This window comes from Garra rufa, chromosome 2, assembly GCF_049309525.1.
Source record: "Garra rufa chromosome 2, GarRuf1.0, whole genome shotgun sequence".
Classification (NCBI taxonomy): Eukaryota; Metazoa; Chordata; class Actinopteri; order Cypriniformes; family Cyprinidae; genus Garra; species Garra rufa.
Genome location: NC_133362.1, coordinates 48,534,463 through 48,550,846, shown reverse-complemented (window position 1 = coordinate 48,550,846; position 16,384 = coordinate 48,534,463). Strand labels below are relative to the sequence as shown.

General features: G+C 40.8%; 1 protein-coding gene across 18 annotated transcripts in view; it reads right to left on the bottom strand.

Annotated features, from left to right (window-relative positions):
- Positions 1-208: 208 nt before the first annotated feature.
- Positions 209-16,384, bottom strand: part of vit (vitrin) — a 32,635-nt gene continuing 16,459 nt past the window's right edge. For 10 of the 18 annotated variants that reach the window (XM_073834326.1, XM_073834327.1, XM_073834324.1 and 7 more), the window contains 10 exons: positions 16,210-16,275; positions 15,697-15,759; positions 13,185-13,235; positions 13,064-13,096; positions 7,803-7,868; positions 7,556-7,703; positions 7,090-7,193; positions 5,502-5,728; positions 4,885-5,398; positions 209-1,177 (listed from right to left, as the gene is read on the bottom strand). In XM_073834326.1, coding sequence (XP_073690427.1) covers positions 999-1,177; positions 4,885-5,398; positions 5,502-5,728; positions 7,090-7,193; positions 7,556-7,703; positions 7,803-7,868; positions 13,064-13,096; positions 13,185-13,235; positions 15,697-15,759; positions 16,210-16,275 — 1,451 coding nt within the window. In that variant the 3' untranslated portion in view covers positions 209-998. The remainder of the gene's footprint in view (positions 1,178-4,884; positions 5,399-5,501; positions 5,729-7,089; positions 7,194-7,555; positions 7,704-7,802; positions 7,869-13,063; positions 13,097-13,184; positions 13,236-15,696; positions 15,760-16,209; positions 16,276-16,384) is intronic. The other 8 variants (XM_073834340.1, XM_073834336.1, XM_073834338.1 and 5 more) reach the window with 2 other exon arrangements.

Sequence of the window (16,384 nt, the reverse complement as noted above, 5' to 3'; positions counted from 1 at the left end):
TTTTCTTTTCTTTTCTTTTCTTTTCTTTTATCTCAGCATATAAAGTCTACTTGCCATGTGTGCCTGAAATGCCTAGGGAAAAAAAGCAATGGCAAAAAAAAAAAAACAACAGCATATAAACAAACAAATTAACTTGCATACTATGGTGTGACACATTAATTATTACAGTATTATTAAGACTTAGAGATAAAATATCTGTGAATTTGCTGGTTTTCCATAATCATTTTATTAAAAACTGCATTAAAATATTTGATCAGTTGACAAAAATACAAGCAATTTTTATATATACAAATACAAAAATGACATTATATGAATTTAAACTCACAAGAAAAAACAAACCATTCTGTTAGAATGGTTAGGAGTCATAAAACCACACAACAGGAGCTTTTGGAATGTCGCCATTCTTCTGTAAATTGTATTCTCTGTAACTTATTGTTGCTCACATTACATAAATACATAATTACGCTCATAATACTCCAATACTGGTCACCTCTGTGCCTTGAAACAATCTTGTAAATTACTGTAACTTCAGTATGTTCTGGCATGCATTAACAATCCTATCTTGACATTAGCATGTACATGTCTCCTGAACAAACACTAAATTTTGGTCGGATCTTTTGTGCAGACAATTAGCTATACGCTTTCCATAAGAACAGAGATATTATTATTAATTTAAGCATGTAAAATATAAATAATCTTTAAAACTGTAAGCAAGTGTTTTCTCTTTCATATTGATGTGCACGTCAGAAAATCTGTCACTCTGTGAAGTCTATCACACGTTAGTCCAAAATCACTGAATACACATCCACTGCCATCTTTGCAATTTAAACACAATACACTGTGGAAATGGTAAACTCTTCTAAGCTTTTTCCATCCAGACAGTAAGGCTCGTAACTACAGTATGCTAAATTTGTAACACTGTATTTCTAACTGTGTGGTAATGGACTTACTCTATGGATGTTTGATGATATTCCACAATTTCCATCTGTAGGCCTGGTTTAGTTACGCGGTTGGGAGTTGAACTCGTTGCAGATGTTGTGAATAATTTTTGATACATACTTGTAGAGGTTGTCAAACTCATCCACAAAGAAAGAGTGCTCTTTGTCGGGGTCGGTGGCGATGTATTCCAGCTCGTCCTGTGCTGCCCAGGCTATACCGATGGAGTACGCGATCACACCTGGTGCATGAGAGACAGGAGATACGATACTTAAAAAATGTATGCAAGGCTGGGCTGTGTTCCCCAAAAGCATCATAAGCCTAAAGCTACAATCAACTTAGGCTGGCGATATTTTTGGGAAATGCAGCCCTGGTCTGGAAGTCAACTTCCATTACATCTGTAGACAGCGTGAATACGTCCTCTAAAATATATACTTATATCAATCAGCAGCATTTAATTAGGGCCCAGAATTTCTAGCTACAACTTTGACTGTGAATTCTGCTGTTTAATGTGATTTACCCAGGATATATTTCTGGATCTACAATGGGGCAAATAAGTATTTGATACACTGCCGATTTTTCACGTTTTCACACTTACAAAGAATGGAGAGATCTGTAATTTTCATCAGCAATCCAGAAAATCATTGTATGATTTTTAAATATTTAATTTCCATTTTATTGCATGAAGTAAGTATTTGATCACCTACCAAGCAGCAATATTTCTGGCTCTCACAGACCTGTTAGTTTGTCTTTAAGAAGCACTCATATCCTTCACTCATTACCTGTATTAATTGCACTTGTTTGAACGCGTTACCTGTGTAAAAGACACCTGTCCACACACTCAATCAATCAGACTCCAACCTCTCTACTATGGGCAAGACCAAAAAGCTGTCTACACTGCAAAAAATGCTTTCCTTACATAGATTTTTTGTCTTGTTTCCAGCCAAAATATCTAAAAATTCTTGAATCAAGAAGGATTTTCTAGACGAGTAAAAATTATTTTCTTGTTTTCAGAAAAAACAAGCCAAAATTAAGTGATTTTTTCTTAGAACAAGCAAAATAATCTGCCAATGGGGTAAGAAAAAAAAATCTTATTTCAAACAGAAAACAAGATTTTTTTTCTTACCCCATTGGCAGATTATTTGGCTGGTTTCCAAATTATTTGGCTGGATTAATTTTTACTCATCTAGAAAATCCTTCTTGATTTAAGAATTTTTAGATATTTTGGCTGGAAACAAGACAAAAAAATCTAAGTAAGAAAAGCATTTTTTTGCAGTGTAATAGTGTGTTCACACCAGACGCGACTTGCGCAAATAAATTTTGCGTAGTTGAATGCTTGAACATTTTGAGTTTGTCCTCCATTGTTGTTTTGGATTTCTGCCTCTGTCACTACTAGAGCAAGCTCCTGATTGGTTAATGCGGTGCAAATTTTTGAAAAGTTCAGATTTTTCAACTTGCGCGATTCGGGTGAATCACGCGTTATGCGCGTCAAACGCCCAAAACGCTCGATTCACGCGAATCGCGTCGCAGAGAGGTCTATCACGTCTTTGCATTGACTTAACATGTAAATCACTTGTGCTTAACGTGCCATCTGCGTCTGGTGTGAACGCGCCATAAGGACACGAGGGACAAAACTGTAGACCTGCATAAAGCTGGGATGGGCTACAGGACAATAGGCAAACAGCTTGGTGAGAATGCAATAACTGTTGGCGCAATTATTAGAAAATGGAAGAAATTCAAGATGACTGTCAATCTCCCTCGGACTGGGGCTCCATGCAAGAGTATCAATGACCCTAAGAAAGTATTGAGAAGAGGATGGATGGGGCCATGTATCACGAGATTTTGGCCAACAACCTCCTTCCCTCAGTAAGAGCATTGAAGATGGGTCATAGCTGGGTCTTCCTACATGACAATGACCCCAAACACACAGCCAGGGCAAATAAGGAGTGGCTCCGTAAGAAGCATTTCAAGGTCCTGGAGTAGCCTAGCCAGTCTCCAGACCTGAACCCAATAGAAAATCTATGGAGGGAGCTAAAACTCTGTACACCGCGTTCCAAATTATTATGCAAATTGTATGTAAGTGTCATAAACACACAGTTTTTTGTTTTTCAATTAAACTCATGGATGGTATTGTGTCTCATGACTCTTTGGATCACTGAAATGAATCTCAGACACCTGTGATAAATAGTTTGCCAAATGAGCCCAACTAAAGGAAAAGTACTTAAGAAGGATGTTCCACATTATTAAGCAGGCCACAGGTTTCAAGCAATTATGGGAAAGAAAAAGGTCTCTCTGCTGCCGAAAAGCGTCAAATGATGCAATGCTTTGGACAAGGTATGAAAACATTAGATATTTCACGAAAACGTAAGCGTGATCATTGTACTGTGAAGAGATTTGAGGCTGATTCAGAGCACAGACAGGTTCGTGCAGGTAAAGGCAGAATGAGGAAGGTTTCTGCCAGACAAATTCATCAGATTAAGAGAGCAGCTACTAAAATGCCATTACAAAGTAGCAAACAGGTTTTTGAAGCTGCTGATGCCTCTTGAGTCCTGCGAACATCAAGGTGTAGGATCCTCCAGAGGCTTGCAGTTGTGCATAAAGCTACTATTCGGCCACTCCTAACCAATGCTCACAAGCAGAAACGGTTGCAGTGGGCCCAGACATACATGAAGACTCATTTTCAAACAGTCTTGTTTACTGATGAGTGTTGTGCATCTTTGGATGGTCCAGATAGATGGAGTAGTGGATGGAACATGTCCCAACAAGGCTGCGACCACAACAAGGAGGTGGCGTTTTTGGCCGGAATCATAGGGAGAGAGCTGGTTGGCCCCTTTAGGATCCCTAAAAGTATTAAAATGACCACGGCAAAGTATGTCGAGTTTTTGACTTACCACTTTCTTTCATGGTACAAAAAGAAGAACTGTGCCTTCCGTAGCAAAATCATCTTCATGCATGACAATGCATCATCTCATGCTGCAAATAATACCTCTGTGTCATTGGCTGCTATCTGCATAAAAGATGAGAAACTCATGGTGTGGCCACCATCCTCCCCTGACCTTAACCAGATTGAGAACCTTTGGAGCATCCTCAAGCAAAAGATCTATGAGGGTGGGAGGCAGTTCACATCAAAACAGCAGCTCTGGGAGGCTATTCTGGCATCCTGCAAACAAATTCAATCAGAAACTCTCCAAAAACTCACAAATTCAATGGATGCAAGAATTGTGATAGCGATATCAAAGAAGGGGTCCTATGGTAAGATGTAACTTGCCCAGTTAGGATGTTTTTGATTGAAATAGATTTAGATTTCAGTAAATATGACCACCTAATGCTGCAAATTCAACAAATGCCCATTTTCAGTTCTTTACAAACCTATACAATGTTTTAACTCTTGTGTGCATAATAATGTGGAACAGTGCATTTTCAGTTTTTTATTTTTGAAATAAATACTGTTATCATTAGGAGGTTTGTTCAATAAAATTCGAATTATACCCTAATGGTTGATGACTTAAAAATTATACTGACTGTCATTTGCATTGACTAATTATGAAAACCAGAGAAAGATATCATTTGCATAATAATTTGGAACGCGGTGTAATTGTAAACAAAGGTTTCTGTACCAAATATTAAGTTCTATTTTTCTATTGCATCAAATTACTTATTTCATGCAATAAAATGGAAATTAATTATATAAAAATCATACAATGTGATTTTCTGAATTTTTTTTTTAGATTCTGTCTCTCACAGTTGATGTGTACCTACGATAACAATTACAGATTTCTCCATTCTTTGAAAGTGGGAAAACTTGAAAAATCGGCAGTGTATCAAATACTTATTCGCCTCACTGTACATCTCTGGCTGATCTTGAAACAATGTCTCTATAAAGCAGTCCCTGACTGTTCCAGAAACCACCACTGGTGCTCACCCAGGCACCTACTGCGTTCCACTCACCTTTACGATGTACCGCCAGCGCCGGTGCCCGCACATCATCATAGGAGCGTCCGTCCGTGATGACTATCATGATCTTGCGCTTGTTGGGTTTGGATTTGCTGAAGAGTTGATCTGCAGCAAATGTGATGGCAGCTCCTGTACTGGTGCCTCCGCTCCAGTAGTTTATACGCTTGATGGCATTCAGTAAATCAGCTTTGTTGTTGTGCTGTCCGAAAGCAAACTCAAGCCTCTGTTCATACGTGTACTGTACAATTCCTACGCGTGTATCAGTGTCCGAGATCTCAAATTCCTGAGTCACGTTTGCGACGAACTGGAGCACGGTGCGGAAGTTTCCGGTTCCCACGCTGCTGGAGCCGTCGATGACGAAGGCGATGTCGTTGGCGTTAAGGCAGGTCTTACTGCACACCAGGCGGTCTGTGTCGCACACGCGCTTCACCAGAGGCTGCACGGCTTTGCGCAAAGCAAACCAGCTCATGATAGGGAACGAGAAGAAGCCATTGGTTCTGCACACAGCCTACGGACCAAAACATGAAATAAAGTTCCCTCTGTGTCTCTGTGTTCATTTGTCATTAAATTCTGGTATGTGTCAAACCTATAATACCTATCAATATTAATACCTTGTCAACAAAGTTGGTCTCCACCACATTCTGTTTTTCATTCTCATCTGGGCCCTCGATGGTGACAAAGAAGATGTTGATGCCTGACTCTCTGGCCAGACGTGAGGCCTCCTCCACTTTGTCAGTGGGCCAGCCGTCCACCAGGACCACAGCCACGTTGGGCGCCCCACCTCTGTTCCCATTAGCATCACTGAAAAAATGCTTGTTGATGTAGGAGAGGGCCTTCCCTTAAAGAACCACAGAACCAGAATCAGTACAAAACAGCTACAGTTCCGTCAGCCTTCCTCCCTGTGAACGCTCTCTGCTGCGTTTCAATTGCAGCACTGTTTGGGTCCAGTCTGTGCCCTGAAATGCTTTCCTTAAATGCTTCCAGGACTTCAGGAAAAGGCAAGAGTGCAGCACGCTACTGCTGAAAACTATCAATGCAGCAGTTACTGAAACTGCAAAACGTCTCTTTATTCTGCCACTTTTAATGGACTGTTCAAATGTCAAACTTATCAGCTTAATCTGAAATAGTTATACAAATGCTACGTGAAATGGACCCAACCTTCTGAATGTTGCTGCATTAAGGCTGCAAAACACTAAATGACTTTTGTCCAGATTTCTGCCGCATTTTACAGTCTGGACGAGGGCTGGTTATACAAAATTTGGAACCAGGCATTGGATTTTGGTCAGTCGAAGTTAACTGATTTTTACAAAAAATAAATCACATACAATGGATAAAGATTTTTTTAGTTTATGGCATTCAATCTTTTTCCTCTCTAATCATTTATAAAACCGCAACTGTATGATGTATATAGTGTTTTAAAGTAGCTTTCAGCTTTTAGATCAAATGTCTGTATCTGTGTGTCTCATATGCAGCAGAATAGTTTGTTTTAACTAATGTTTACGTCACTATCATTTATGCATATTTTAATCATGTTTTGGTGATTTTTTTTAGTGGATGTATGAAGTCAGTTCTCTTTAAGTTAACTATGAGTCTGTTAGATTAACCACAATCAAATGCCTACATTTTCAACATTGTTTTAACATTTCTCTTTACAAGATATAGCACTTGCTTTGATGTTTTGTTATCTGAAATGCATACATTATGAATGACTTTTGTGCCCCAATTGTGTTTGGGGCCACTGGGGCCCTCAGGGACTTCAGTGTCCAAACAAGCGGGTTTTGCGTAAATCATATACAGAAGATGAAGGGCTGTGGTACTGATTAAACATCATTCAACCAGATTCATCAAAGCAGATAATGTTGTGTCCTCAGGCTATCTTTGACTTTATAGCTCTGCTAGAGAGGGCAGCTGCTGTTTTACAGGATTCCACTGTTATATTAAAGTGAGACACTATCTATAACACAAACCGTACAACCAATGTGAAAAACTAATCTCTAGGTTGGATAAACCTCAGGCATTTGGTCAGCTTACACAAAAACACCACAGAGTGGCACCAGCCCTGTAATTTAGCCACAGTTCCCAGCTCAGATTTAGATCTTATTTGGAACCGAGATGTGCAAACAGGGTGAAATTCAGTGAAACCACGTGATGGCTTCTGCTCTTTGGCCTTCAGGGTGTAGTTTAGGGTGATTCACTCACCTACATGGGACGGACCGCCCTTTTGGACTATCTTGTTGATTGCAGGCTTCAGGTCTTTGGAGCTGGAGAACGATTTTAGACTGAATTCTGTGGCTGGATCATCCCTGGATCAGAAATGAAATGTGTGATCTACATGTGCACGTGTATATTTTGGAATGTTGGGCATGCACTAAAATGTACAATATGAATCTCATCAAAGCATGGAGCTAAATTAAATCATGCTATAAATTCCTTGAATTTCAATACTGTATGATCACCTTAGGATTCATAGACAGTTATGCATCTGTGAAGTTATTGTTATGTAAATGTGTTTTCATTTTAAACACTATCAGTATATTGATACATCTACATATAAATATCTACCAATACTAAATGGGTTATGTTGATTTTACATGACAGTCCCTCACTTGTTCTCATTATTACTTCAAGTATTTGACTGTTTTCTGGGACAGGGACACATTATTACCCATATTGAATGATGCCCATCATGGGTCCAGCTACACCCACATTAATGACCTGAGAAACCTCCACAAGGAAGTCTTTCTGAATCTTAAAACGGCGTTTCCCAATGCTCCAACTGCCATCCATGAGGAATGCAATATCAACTTTACAATCTACAAAGACAAGATGAGAATAAAATGAGAGGCATGACAGGAAGTGAATAATAGTCTCATAATCAGTGACAGTTTTGAAGGCAAATGAAGGAATTGTACTTGGATCTCCTTGAGGCATGAGTTCAGGAACTCTGGGTGTTAAGCCTTGTCTTTGTGCACTGAAACCTGGCAGATGACAGGATGTTACAATTACACATCAGAAAAATCACATACCTTATCTGTAATACTTTAATACACTGTTTGTATAGCCATATTAAGTCAAAATTTAAAATGACATAATTTGCCTATATAACTAAGCAAAGTACTGCTGTTACGTTTAGTTCATGGCATTAGTTCTCTATACTCATCTTTTATTTTCTGCCCAAAGTTTCTCTGGCAGCAAACATGTGCCCTGAAGGCATAGTCCTGTACAGACATGGTCTCTCACTTCTGTTGTGAGGTGATCAATGAAGGAAACGAAAGGATCAATCGACAGTACTCTTCTGTGGTTTGATCGTTTAGTCTGCAGTGCCAAAATGCGAGGGATGGAGGAATGAACATAAATTTTAGCTGCCAAATGTCAAACCCCACAGTTTTACAAAAGCTGATTCTCTCTTTTGTTGAAGCAGCATAACTAAGGCGGTTGCTTTAGCTGTTGCTAAATCGCATAATAGATTTTGTAAACTGTTGCTGAGGGGCATTAAATATTGAAGCTAACCCTGAATCCTGAAAATGATCAAATCAACTGACTCCAATAATCTGGACGGGAAGGTTGCCATTGCGCAGCTTTTGAAGTCTCCCTCTGTCTGTAGTCACCACATTGTCTTAAATATATGTTCATAATTTTCAATCACTGTGGCAATGCATGCACCGTGGTGGGACCAGTGTATGTCTGAGAGTTTTTTCAAATGTTTGTTGGTATTTTGGTCACCTAAAAATATCTATAGCCATTTTGGTGGTAGCTAATATAAAAGTCTAGGTTTTGAATGGTGTAAAGTGAATTTTGAACTAATGTGATTTGTGTGGAATGCAGTAGAAGATAGCCTTTTTAAAAGGCTGTTGCATTGAAAAGCTACTGTTGAAAAGCTGCAAGATTGACTGTCAAGAACCTGACACGATTGCACAGTGGTGTGTTTCCTGTTATCTGTGCTTGCTTATGCTAATATGTCTGTTGAACTTCGTTGGTGAAATTTCAAATAAAAACGTTCAGTTTTCATTGGTTGGACTAAGGATGAAAATGTCTTGGATGTGTTGGTACCTGTCACAGTTCTGTCAGTTCATGTCTGTTCTATTGGTTTCTCCCATTGTCTCCCCCTGTCATTTTGTTATCATTTGGTTTAGTCCTCGTCACCGTGATCTGTGTCACCTGTGTTTAATTATTAGTTAGCTTTATAAACCTGTCCTTGAGTTCAGTCTACTGTCGGTCTTTGCAAATGTTACTTGTGTTTCGTGTGTGGTATTCTCTGTTTTCCTGCCTGATCCTGCTTGTTACTCTGAAGAGTTTATTAAAATAGTGTTAATTGTTTATCTTGTCTCTCGTCTCGTTGAACCAGCACGTTCCGTTACAGAAAGACCGACCGAAACAGTTTTTCCGGCACCTTCCCCTTCGTTTATTTTGTCGTTTGTTAGCCTCAGTGTTTTGTTTTTTGTTTTTTTCAAGTATGGACCCTACTGTTCTCCTGATCCTCCTGAGGCAGGGGGAACGCTCTCTTGAGGACCACACATGTGAGTTTCTCTTCCTGGCAAACCAGTCACACTTCCCGGATAGCAGCCTATGCGTCCACTACCGCCTAGGACTGAACTCTGCCACCAAGGCGCTGCTATCCGGGGAGGGTCCTCAAGAGAGCCTGCCGGATTTCATCGAGTGGGTGCTGGCGTCCTGCCAATCTTCCTGGACTGTCGGCGTCGTCGAGGAGGACGTCAGCCCCACTCACGACCCAGAACCCAGCCAAACATCACCCCGACATGCGGAGTTGCAGCCCGAGCCCACCGACGATGGAGAGCCAGAGCCGAGAGCGACAGAGCCAGAGCTGGACCCATCGGACCAGGTGCGAGAGCCGACTGCAACATCCGCGACGGTGGAGTATGACGTGGAGCAAGAGAGGGCTACAGAGAGCCCTGCCCACTGCACCACCACTGAGGGTGAGCTTGGACCTAATTCTGGGGACTTAATAGATTTTTTTTCGGATCTCATCGAAGATAACTCTGGTAACTTAATTGACTTTGATATGGAAATATCCGTCTGTCCTGTCTGCCCGGAATTCCCACCCACCCACCCTCTGTCATCTGATGCCATGTTTGTCTGGCTGCCGCTGTCCCCTGACAGCCCCTCAGCTCACCCTCAGCCCACCACCTGTGCAGTGGGCTCGCCGCGGGGCTGCCAGCTTCCATCGGCGTCTCGGCTGGAGGATCCCTCAGCTCCGCCTCCAGCCTCCGAGTCCAGGACTCCGCCTCGGCCCTTCGACCCCGCGGTTCCACCTCGGCTCTCGACGCCCTCCTCTACACCGTCGCCCGTCGATCCACCAGCTCCACCGGGCTCCATCGTCTTTTCGGCTCCGCCCTGGTCAGTCGTCACCCCATCGTCACCTCAGGACTCTGCTCCTCCGGCTGTGCCTCGTCGCGCCGTCCCACCGGCTCCTTGGGACTCCTCCTTCCTGCGGGCACAGCCTCCATCCTCTGTCGCTCCGGCTCCGCCGCGGATCTCCGGGACTGCGCCTCCGCCTCGGGCGCCAGAGCCTGTTCCACCTTGGCCCTCCGGATCCTCGGCGTCACCCCGGATCATCGGCTCTCCGTCTCCGCCTCGGGCTCCTTCTCCATCTGCTCCGCCTCTGTCGGTCGGCCCCATGGAGTCGGCACGCCTTCGTCCACCATGGTTCCTCCCTCCGTCGGCTCCACAGTGGGCCGTCATCATGGCTGCGGTCTGGGTCTGTTCCTCCTGCCTTAAGCCCCACCCATGTCCTCCCTGGCTCCTCCCTCCGTCGTCGCCCCTCTGGACTGTATTGTCTGTCACCTGGACTTTTGTTTTGGTCCCCCTCCTGGGGTGGCGTCCTCCGCCGAAGCCTCCATGGACATTTTCTTTTTTTTTTTTTTTTTTCTCGCCCCTCTTTTCTGTTTTGTTTTTCTTTTTCTACGGCGCGAGGACGCACCTATTCGGAGGGGGGCGTAATGTCACAGTTCTGTCAGTTCATGTCTGTTCTATTGGTTTCTCCCATTGTCTCCCCCTGTCATTTTGTTATCATTTGGTTTAGTCCTCGTCACCGTGATCTGTGTCACCTGTGTTTAATTATTAGTTAGCTTTATAAACCTGTCCTTGAGTTCAGTCTACTGTCGGTCTTTGCAAATGTTACTTGTGTTTCGTGTGTGGTATTCTCTGTTTTCCTGCCTGATCCTGTTGTTACTCTGAAGAGTTTATTAAAATAGTGTTAATTGTTTATCTTGTCTCTCGTCTCGTTGAACCAGCACGTTCCGTTACAGTACCACTGCAGTCCAGCAACCAATTGGTTTTCTCTTGGTCTTACAGACCCCAACACACCTCTCAAACACACACCAACGTCTATAGCTGCATGTCTATAGTTTCATATAGAAAGCCATTTGTCAAGTCTTAAATTTTGAATCTGTTTCCCTCACAAATCAATAATCTCGTTCTGAACTTGGTGGCCACACTAATTTGCATTGGAAAGTATTAGCTGTAAGTACTGTTTTAAAGGGACAGTTCACCCAAAAATGAAAATGTGATGTTTATCTGCTTACTCCCAGGGCATCCAAGATGTAGGTGACTTTGTTTCTTCAGTATAACACAAACAGATTTTTAACTCAAACCATTGCAGTCTGGTAGCACGTGCTCAGGACAGTTGGATATTGCTGTGTATCAATAGTAAAAATTTATATAAATACTGTTCAGTTTCTCGCAAAAACCTAGCATTTTGTGTCTTAGGACATCAATGTATCATCACGAGCTGCAGGGTTTAATTTGGATTTGTCTGTGGATTTTTTTTTTTTTACTTTCAAAGGTTTGGTGTCCATTCACTGCCATTATATGACTGACAGACTGCACCGGTTTGAGTTAAAAATCTTCATTTGTGTTCTACTGAAGAAACAAAGTCACCTACATCTTGGATGCCCTGGGGGTAAGCAGATAAACACTTCAACAATTTTCATTTTTGGGTGAACTATCCCTTTAAGGTAGCGTCGCCTTTTGAATGGTACTTAAGAAAAGCCTGGAAACTACTGAGCTCTTTTGCATGACCTCTAAGAGGTACATGTGTGCTGTCTACATGTAGTGATAAGATCAGTAATTACTTTATTAATATTGCACAAATTGAATGTTTTTTTTCCCCAGTACATACTTGCACAAATTTGGAAACCTGCAACTGAGTGATCTGGCTTGCTTGTGTGAATATGTGCTTTGCAACTTTTTTTTCTTCTTTTTTTTTTTTGCATTTCTTCAGTCTTGGAGAGGCTTAAACTAAAGCCCTAAACGAGAACAATATGCATGCAGCACAAAGCAGACCATCCTGACACACGCAATATCTCAGTGTTGGACACTTAAACTCCTAGGTTCTCTGAGGTCACTACCCATTTGTACAGCTATTATAGATGGCTGACAAGCTGAGAACTCCTGCGTGTTATTGCTTTTAGGCTTTTTTGAAAATGATTGAAAAAAAGTTGGTTTGTTTGAAGCTCTGTTTCCTCATAATATGAGGTATATATGGTAGATATCTAGTGTAATGTATGCTAGTAGGAGTGCTGAATGTCTGACTGACTTGTGCTGGAAGATCGTAAGCGAAGAGAAAAATCGCAAGAAGAGAACGGTCACAACTAGTAGAAAAACAAATACATGGGCTTGAAATGTCCATGTATTGAAGTGTCGAGTGATGCTTATTATTTGAAAATAATGCACAACCTATATTGAACCCTACACTAAACCCAACCAATAACACAGTAAAGTCTTTAATGCTTTGTTTCACATGAGCACTCAACAAGTGCAACTTCACATAACCAGCTCCATATGTATGACTTTTCTAATGCAAATGCCAAACTGTATTAGTTTACTAATCATGCACTATATATGTTGAAGTCATAATATATGCGGTTCCTTGCATAATACTAAGTCTTTGATTACTCTTTCAAGATTACAGACTGAATTGTTTGGCTTTCCTTATTTTCACCGTTTTATAGTTGGAGACATAACAATCTTTAGATCAAATGCAGGTGAAGAAGAAGAAAAGAGTTGGCGTTTTACTGCTATGTATGTTCATTTTAACTGAAAAATGCAGTGAATTGTATGTATACATGTGTTTTGGAGTTTTTTCAAAAATGTAGCTAGAGACACATTTTTCCAATGAACATATGCTGGAAAAAAAGCTAGTTAGTTGTCTCACCTGACTCAAACGGATTTGAACCAATAGACGACTCTGTGACAGCAATAAAAAAATAATAATATACATATTAATATATAACTGTGGGCTTTCATATACAAATGTGCTTGTGCCTTTGACACACCTCTGGTGTGGGTCGTTTCAGATGGAGGCTTGTGGTCTTCTGGCTCAGGTGCTGAAAACACAAATTATGTACACACAAATCAGGCCTCCAGTTTCACAAAGACACAGTGACTCACAGTGATGGTGACCCCTCCTTACTACAGTTATACAACCAGTAACACACTCACTGACGGCGTGCCCACAACTCCAGTTTCATGGCCATGAGGCCTGATGTTTTGAAAATATACAGTAAAGCTGGGGCCCTGGCAATTACTCATAAATTTCTTCTCATTAATCCAGGCATGTGGATCAGTAATGCTGTAACATACAGTGCCTTGCAAAAGTATTCATACTCCTTCATTTTTTTCACATTTTGTTTTGTTGCAGCATTATGTTAAACTGCTTTAAATTACTTTTTTTTCCCCCACATCAATCTACATCTCATACACCATAATGACAAAGCACAAAACAGGTTTGTAACAACTTGAACTAGAAATAAAAAACTGAAAAGATCCCGTTGCATAAGTATTCATACCCTTTTCTGGGACACTGGAAATGTATCTCAGGAGCATTCATATTGCTTCTAGATGTTCCTACACTTGGAGTGGAGTTAAACTGTGGCAAATTCATTTGAATGAGTCTGATTTAGAAAGGCACACACCTCTCAGAAAAGGTCTAACAGCTGAAAATGCATATCAGAGCAAAAACCAAGATAACTGCCTGTAGAAAAGGTGAGGCAAAGAATGGCAGATAATTGCCAAATGCAGATGTGCAAAGCTTGTCACATCAGACCCAAAAAGACTTGAGGCTGTAAAGGTGCTTGTACTGAGTTAAGGGTATGAATACTTATGCAATGTACTTATTTCAGTGTTTTATTTTTAATAAATTTGTAAAATTTGCAAATCTGGTTTTTGTTTTGTCATTATTATGGTGTGTACGAGCCTGTGAGGTAATGTGTTATGTTTGTGCATTTGTTATCTCTTATTGGTTAATGAGGGGGTTGTACCCGCTGTACTGGCGTTTTTAAGTTGGTTGGTCACGGGAGAGGGGTGTGGCCTATGGGGAAAGGGACACAGTTTTGAGACCGTGTGGGGAGCTGTGTTGAGTCTCGTTTTATTTGTTGTATCAACAAACTATTTCTAATAAATAATGGAGTAAATTGAACACGCGTCGACTGTGATTCCCCAGCGTGCTGGAAGGTCATCACATTAGTCTCAAAACTCCCTGGATTGTATACAGAAGACAGCATTTCAAATGTATCCAAGAATTCAGTGAAATCAAATGGTTCAAAGGTATCATCCAAAGCATCTTCTAAGATTTCTTCAACACGTGTAAAAGTTGCTGCGGAAAAGGCTGCTTTGTTGGCCAAAGTTGAGGCCCTCAAAAGGAAACATGCATTGGAGAAACAAAAGGCTGAATTGCAAATAAAAATGGAAACTCTAGAGCTTGAAACGGATTTGGCTGCTACGGACGCAAAGTTAAAGGTCTTGGAGCTTTATGAAACACAGTCCAACGTTGAATCTTTGCAAACCTCTTGTAAGTCTCTGGAGCCTGGAAATGAAATGAATGAATATTTGCAGCAACATTCAACAATAAAATCTTCTGAATTAAGCAAAGTTGAAGCAATGTTATCTCCAGCCACCTTTAAGGATGTGAGGGCAGTGTCTAAAACATCTTTGCAAAGATTTGTTCACAAGCCACAAATGTCTTTAGAGGATGAAGACTATTTGAATCCAACTTCTCAGCCTTCGGAGATGCCTGTGGTTCAGTCTTTAGCAAGCGATCACCCATGTGATACTCCTACTGGAGTGTAAATTGATGTGGGGAAAAACTAATTTAAAGCAGTTTAACATAATGCTGCAACAAAACAAAATGTGAAACAAAATGAAGGGGTATGAATACTTTTGCAAGGCACTGTAAATAATCTAGTTTATTGAAATAAACTATCTAGTGAAAAGTTTAAACTGCTCTTTTTACACACAGTGAAAGGGGATGTGGACCAGAAATGGGCAACTCTTTGCTAAACAACTCAAATATCAAAAAAAGAACAAATACAATGGCTTTGTATGTGTAAGTAAATAATGTTTAAGTAAAGTCATTAGTAACACAGTTGCAGTAGTTCACCTCTCATCGGAAATGTAATATTGATGCCGGATTTCTGACCATGTTGTACAAACCAGAGTCTAGCAGCACTGACAGCACAGCTGAGGCTCCCAACAAAGTCTCTTTTAAATCCAGACACAGGGACAGACGTTGTAGTTATATTGAGTGTGCGGTCCAGACCTTTGCCCACTGCCATCACACACTTACTGGAAGCTTCCCACCATAAAACCCACTAGACCAGATCACCTTGACCATGCTGGGAGACCAGATACCAGCTAAGACCAATGAAGCAGCTTATTATTTCTGCTGGAAACCCTTGCAGAGAGCCATGTTCATACAGAACATGTGTTATAACACATGTATAACATATTCTCATCGCATAGACTTTTTGGCATAAATGTATTATTCCAAAATAAGATGAGAATACTTACAATACTGTCCAAAGTTATATGGCCAGTGTTCATACTCTGTCTTATCGGGCATTGGGTCAACAACTGCAGAATAGAGGCAGCATTTGCAGAAACAGTTAGTTCAGCATAATGCATTATGGAAAAAAATATCCATAATGCCTGTGTGAATGTGTTAGAAAAAAAATCAAAAGCTGTAGAGTACAAAACCTGTAGCTTACCACCTTTAAAGTCATAAAGCTTGAGCTACAGCAGAGACACATGCCGCCCTGAATGTTTTTGATATCGTATGGGCTGAACAGTGGCATGGACTTTTATAACTAATCGTGAAAGCGGCATGGCCTATTTAAACCGCATAAAGGAAAAACAAGTAGCAGATAATGTAGGAACCTGTGTACATTGATATGATGCTATGGTTATATCAAAAACACACATGTGCTATGCACACTATGAAGCCATAATTCAGATTTATGTGTTTCTTTTTATGCTCCTCTGGTACTACAGTAGACATATAACAACAGCATATTAAATCCTTACCTGTGGGATCGCCAGTACTCATCCTGCTCCATTTATAGCCTGTGTTTGGCCCAGAGTTGCTACTATCTGAACACAAAAAAGTAAGGGTTTGGGCTTTATGTCAGAATTTAATTAGCATTAATTAGTATGTTTATGGATATTTACTTGGATTTTAAAAGCACATTTAGTCTACGTT